General features: G+C 37.1%; 1 protein-coding gene across 3 annotated transcripts; it reads right to left on the reverse strand.

Annotated features, from left to right (window-relative positions):
• Window positions 1–2851: 2851 nt before the first annotated feature.
• On the reverse strand, window positions 2852–5311 carry marveld3 (MARVEL domain containing 3). 3 transcript variants are annotated; one of them, XM_029498645.1, is made up of 4 exons: window positions 5243–5311; window positions 4551–4778; window positions 4268–4359; window positions 2852–3924 (listed from the first exon to the last, which is right to left on the reverse strand). In XM_029498645.1, exons 2-4 carry the CDS (start codon window positions 4769–4771, stop codon window positions 3314–3316), a joined length of 924 nt encoding a protein of 307 aa, XP_029354505.1. In that variant the 5' UTR covers window positions 4772–4778; window positions 5243–5311; the 3' UTR covers window positions 2852–3313. The 3 variants fall into 3 exon arrangements, with proteins under 3 accessions (XP_029354505.1, XP_029354506.1, XP_029354504.1); XM_029498646.1 differs by lacking the exon at window positions 5243–5311 and adding an exon at window positions 4920–5193; XM_029498644.1 differs by lacking the exon at window positions 5243–5311 and having other exon boundaries at window positions 4551–5193.
• Between the last annotated feature and the right edge of the window lie 1459 nt (window positions 5312–6770).

Genomic DNA, 6770 nt, shown 5'->3' on the forward strand with positions numbered 1-6770 from the left:
GTAAAGTCCCATGGTGTAGTATGAATTAATTCACATTTACTTTTTAGTATATTTTAATATGATGAACATTTCTTATTTTTTTTTTTTTTTTTATATGTGTTTGGTTTTTGATTTTTTTCATATGAAGCTTACTGGGATTACCAATATCCACACCACAAAGAAAGTAATGTGTGTGTAGAACAACTCTATAGCACTATTTGCCAACAGTACCACTACACTATATTTTTAATTATTGTCCCAGGCTGGCTAAAAATCAAGACGTACAGTTATGTTTTTCTATTACTAGATCTGTTATGGCTCTTTGGTTAACACTGCACTAATTGATATCTAACCATCTGGCAAAGCTGAATTATTATTATTATTTGAATAATGATACATTTGGAAGTTTGGGATGTTTTACCTACCTACCTACCAATGAAAAACCATATTTTGTGATAAGGCTAATAATTTATTCTATTCACTTTATTGATGAGACATCTGAAATGCCAAACCCAGGGACACTGCGGCTCTGACTGTAGCCTGTAATCCACACATGGCATCTGCGATCTGGACTGATGAGTGTGAAACACTGATTGCCACTGCAGATGTACCTGCCACAGTAGGAGCTAGAAAAGCTGTAAGACAAATGATTGTGAATAATATTAGTACACATGTGAAACAAGCAAGGAGGCTGAGCTCTTTAGCAAGTGCAGAGGGGGAACTGGAACTTCCCTTAAGGTTTCCTACAATATAGTGTTTTGTTTGCAACAAATATTGGGAATTCCCTCATACAAATATGCAATGTGCTAAATGTATTCAACTTTATATATATACATGTGTATGAGTGAGAGTGTGTGTGTGTGTGTGTATGTATATATACGTATACATATACACACACAATATATACATATATTTGTGTCAGTGCGTGCTTGTGTATATGTATATATGTATGAAGATGCATACATACATGTACACACGTGCTTCTTTTTTTTTTAAATCATGTAACACTACAACAATCCTTTTTCTCAATCTCTTAAAACACATATTAACTGATGTGTGGGTGTGTGTGCATGTGTGTGTGTTGTACTCCCTTGGATTGCGTCTCCAACATCCATAGCTCTTTTATTGTGTATGTCTTTTCCTTGTGCTCATTTGCAGTGTAATTCTATTATTCTGGTCCCAGAATTGCCAAGTCAGGCTCAGACTGTATTGTAGTGCCACACTTAAAGCTCTGCACCTTGGTGAATTTTTCCACAGCTGTTAATGTGCTAATTGTGTCTCTCTTGGTTTTTCCATATATTGATCTACTGCCCTGTCCTTCCAGTATGAAGTGTATCATATTCCACTACCAGACTAATTAGTGCGCATGTACATATGCCAACTGTGTGGGTAGGAACAGGGGGAGGGGGGACCGGGTACAGTGCAATGTATTAAAATATTCCCTTTAATTCTTCAGTGTGGGGGGGGGCAGTAGTATAATGTTAATAACGCCTCTCTACACCAAAAGATGGGATATGTGCATTTGAGTACAGTGTCAATGTTTGTGTTTTTTATTTTTTTTTTCCTTACTGCTGATCATTTACTAACCGTAAAATTTCCTCTGCGCAATTTCTCAAGCTCCCTACACAACAGGTATGTTGCAAATGTCTGTATGTGTAAAATGAAGCTTGAGTGCACACGTCCAGTAAGTGCATGCATGTTAGTGTGAATAATGGATTGACTGTAATTTTGTGTGAATATGGTGAATGAAACTGATTGAAGATGCTCCAGTTGTTTAACATGTGACCAAAGTAGCTATTGTTTAATCTCCCGTTTTCCTTTCTGTACATTATTTTCTAGAAATGCTTTGAATATTTTTTTTCTCTCAATGCCAAGATGCTGATGTTTATTTTTGTACCTCATCGTTTCATGCAAATCTATATTTCCTTCTCCACTACAGAATTTAAGTGGGATTCTACAGAATACTATGTCTCATTATGGTACTCTATTTGAAGGTACTAATTATATCTGTCATCAATGTTGAAAGCATGTCCTAAATATTAGCCAACTTAAAAACATAAGAGTGCATACAAAATGTGATTTATTTGTACAAACTGGAGCATATCTAATTTTTGAGGTTTCTATTTGAGCATGCAGATTGCTGCTGAAATGTAGTTTTATGTTTAATAAATTTCAAGATTTATGTTTAGCAAGAGGACTAACAATGAGCACTTTTGCCATTTATCGGACAGAACTGTACTCCCCTGAACGTTGAGAGTGAAGGCTAGCTGTTATTTTATTTGAAATGCTGCTATCATTAGTTTTGAGCAGACACGCTGTTTTTAAATTAACTTTAAGCCAAGTAGCAATAAAACTTTTTACTGTGATTATTTTTTGTCCATTGTCCATTTTGCCCACCATTTTTATTCGGACTTCATGCCAATGAAGATTTTTTAAAAACAAAGCTTATAAGGTAAGTGTAAAATGCTGACAATTTATTCTGTCATTAATTTTAAAATCCCCAAATATGATGTTAACGGTATTTGCTCTGGTCTCTATTTATGCTTTATTCTATTTATGATTTCAAAACTGCTTCTTAACATAAATCCACAGAAAAAAGTTATGAGGTATAGAACTAATTAGAAGTGAGAAAATTAATAAGAAAAAACAAGATACTGTGAATATATGTATATTCAAAATTCATGTTGAAGTCGTAAGGAAACAGTAAATCTGCCATCTGTTGGCAACATTCAGAATGACATCTCTATTATAATAGATCTATAACAAAAAAATATGGTAAAATGTTATAAGACTCCTGGTATCCATGTTTTTTGTGTGTGGTGGGAAATCTTTAGACAAAACAAAATAGGAACTTTTAATTTACAAGACAAAATTCAAATTGGAAGATGCTTTACTGCTATGTTTTGGAATTCACAATGATTTAGCGCTAAGAAATAGATAATCTTTCCTGAACTATGGAGCTGTACCGGATTAACATCCTGCAAAGGAAAAGAATTACTAAAAAATGAAACAACCAGCTCTTTGTTTTGCTGTTTTTGTCATGACAATGTTTTCAAAGTATTTTCACAAATATTATGCAGTAAAACAAGCTGTTTATTTTTAATAGATTTTATAGCTACAAGTCTATACAAAATGTAACAGACAGCATATCCAGGTATATAAACCCTATCCCTCAAATACAAAAACTCCATCAAAAAAATAAAAGTATACTACAAAAGATGTAATAAAAATATTCATTCTACAGTTACACATAATGTGATAAAAACTTTCCACATTTTTGTCACAGGAATTTCAAATCGATCTCACTTTTACTGTATAATGAGGAAAAGGCAGTTTAAAGATTATTGTCAGCATTTGTCCTTTCCTTCTTTAGCACCTGCACTGACCTGAAGGCTTTGACAGCTAAGACTGCACCAAGGATAAAAACAATCACCCCCAACACTCCAAAGATGCCCCCTGCAATATCAGCACCATGGAACTGACAGTCAAAGCCTTTGTGGCCTTTGCTCTTATACATCTGCTCTCTCTCTATACAGACAGGATTGTTGTAGGTTTCCTGCAGCTTAATGAAGTAGAAGGCCAGGGCAGGGATATAACCCAGGCCAATAAGGAAGTTCAACAGTGCCTCCCCAAGCAGCACACGGGGCCAGTGGTAAGGGACTCTGAAAATCCCCAGGGTGAACATGGTAGCAGCGTATATCATCAAAACCCCCGCGCAGGCCATAGTGAAGATATATGGCGGCTGCTTGATCTGATGGAACAACTCGTCCAGCTCCTTCACCCTGTCAGCATCAGCTCCAGTGAAAGCAGTGGCTCCGCCATAGTAATAATAGTAGAGACCGCCAAGGCTGGCCAGGTCACGGTAACCCCCCTTGTTGCTGAATGGCACCCCAGCACAAATGATGATAAGCAGATTCACAAAAAGCTCCATAACCTGGCACAGACCTAAGAGATAAACCATTAAAATAAAGAAACATGACGCAATTAGGAGAGTTGAAACAGTGATAAATGATAATGAACTGAATCTCTGGATTTTGGCCCTTCACAAAACAAGACATTTTATGTAACCAAGAACCTGCAAATTTTATCATACTACTCATTTTCCTCTATAGATTTTGAGTGTGTGCTTTGTGAAGCTGAGAGCTGAAGGAAAACGCTGTTCTTCCTGCAGATTGAAAATGTACTGACTGACTGAATGTGCACCATCCACCAACCTGTCCATCAATGTGCAGTAATAATTTGAACTTGTAACTGACATTTCCCAGAAGGACCCTAAAATAATGCTTACCTCTGGTGGTTAAAATGTATCTGAGATTGTAAAGAGCTTGTCTGTTTTGTGGCTCATAATACTCAGAGTGATACAGTGATGTCTCTCTGGACCTACAAAGACAATACATTATGTTTCTGTGGGAAAGAATTGTTTTTTCTCAAAACAAAAAAAAAAAACAACAACAACAAACAAAACATAATGTTACATAAACACAAAACTGTGGTGCATAGTTCTGAGAGAGATGGTCTTGGTATGGATAACAGTGGGTGGAAGGCTTTGTTGATAGAGAGTGCTGCCTTACAGTCTTGAGGGTCCTTCATGGACATGGTCCCTGTAGACAGGTGGCTCCTTTTGAGAGGCAGTTGTCATCTCCCTCTGTCTGTATTGTTTGGCTCTCCTGTCACCAGAACCTCTCTTGTCCTCGTCTCTCGGCTTTGGCTTTTGGTTGCGACCTCTGCCCTCTCTGCTTTCATAGTCATCATACTCATCGCTTCTCTGATGGTGTCTTCCCTCCCTGGGCATATTCTGCCTACAAAAGGATTTTATGGACATGAATCCTATTATAGAGTAATGAACTAAGTGGATGGTTCGCTTGTGTCTCTGCTATCTTTACTATGGACAGAAAAGCAGCTTAAACTATTTCATGAAGTTTAATGGTGAGGAAAATTACTTGAGATTGAGGGGTTTTCAATCTTTAATGGACCTGATGCGGAAAATCTGATTTGAGGGCCCAAATACCTATGAGAGAGGTACTTTAGCCATAATTTTGTAAGTATATAGCAAAACAAACAAACAAAAAAGAAACATTCGGCTCGTGAAATCTGACTTTTCACATTACAGTTTTTTTTTCCAACACGTACGTCTAAAGGATATTCTCTAAAAAGGCTCATAAATCAAAGCAGAGCCCTAGTCTTCAAGTTCTTCTGTGTTTCGATGTCTTTACCTGAAGGATGTCAGGAAATAAACCAAAGACAAAACATGTAAATGTCTTACTATCTGACTCTGTCCGCCGTTTGGTCCCTGTTCAGATCATACCGAGAACATAACAATCAACCATTTCCACTTCCTGGTTCTGAGATCTCTCACCTGTGCCACGCCCACTAGTTTGCAGGCAATTTCAGGAAATTTACAACGAAATATAAACTGCTAATTTGGTTTTAGAGCTGAAAATTATAGCAGCACCGTGTGTATACTGCATTATTGCATCATTTGAAGCACTTTGTTTTGTGTTGTTCAGCATAAAACTGAAAAAAAAATCGAAGCAATCGATTCGCTTTTATTTTGATTTCGCAACACTCAAGCTTCTTTGTTGAACTCAGTTAAAACCTTAAGGTGTAAAATTATATATATGAAGAAGTGACTGCAACTGTTCTGAACTTCCAAAAGCAAAAATGTGCGACTCATGCCTCAACCCGGACGTGAACGCACACAGCTCACGCGGTCACGTTTGAATCATGAAGCTCGTGACAAAAATCCTGTTTCACCTTCCGACCACGTGCGGTGACATTTCAGAATAAAGGTCACTTAAAAAGAGCGTGACGATTCAATGTCAGTGAGTTCATGCTCGTTTCTAACCGTACAGAGGTCAGATACTTGTTTGTATAAATTAATCTCGTTCTCTGAAGAAAAATATGGATTTTCCATTTCAAGCAAGCTAAATCTTAATAACTAGGCGTTGCAATCCATTCAAAGAAATGGGTGGACGGACATGGACAAATGATCAGTGAATGTGGCAGTGACATTTAAATCATATGCACTATTCTTCTCCCAAGTTCACTACAAGATCAGAATTACAGCCATTGGAAGCAATGGACCATTGGCCTCCAGACTTCCAAATGGCATCCAATTAATCACCAATTAACAATATTAACTGTTATGATCAGTCAGCTGAAAGAGAAAGGTGCTTCTTGTAAAGTCCTCCATAGGCAGTTCAAACAACAATTTTGAGGTGAGGCTGTTGATTCAGGAGAATCAAACATTGAGGAGAAACTTTGGATTTTGGCCATTTAAAATACATTCATATTCTTTTTTAAAATTAATTTTTTAAATGATTTTCAATTATTCAAACATTATCTATAATACTTATCCACCAGGGAGGTGGTGGTGGGAAAGGGTACACCCTTGACAGGGCACCAGTCAATCATAGGGGCAACTTATAGAGGCATAAAGGGATAAATAAGTATTCACACTCACTTGCCTACAGGTAATAAAGAGTCACCAATTAACCCATAACATGCACTTTTGGACTGTGGGAGGAAGCTGCGGTACCTGTAGAGAATCTATTTAGACTCAGAGAACATTCAAGCTTAACACAGAAAGGGCGGAGAATTGAACCCAGAACCTTCTTGCAGTAGCACTAACCACCATCACACTATGCTGCACTGCACTGCCCTTTATTTAAACATCTTCAGTCGAATAATGATAGACTTTTCCTTCTTATAATGCTCCTAATTATTTTTGGTCGATTTCAGTAACTGACAGACTTACTTATTGAAACAACCTTTTCATTGCAGGGCCTTTC

This window comes from Echeneis naucrates, chromosome 3 (assembly GCF_900963305.1).
Source record: "Echeneis naucrates chromosome 3, fEcheNa1.1, whole genome shotgun sequence".
Lineage (NCBI taxonomy): Eukaryota > Metazoa > Chordata > Actinopteri > Carangiformes > Echeneidae > Echeneis > Echeneis naucrates.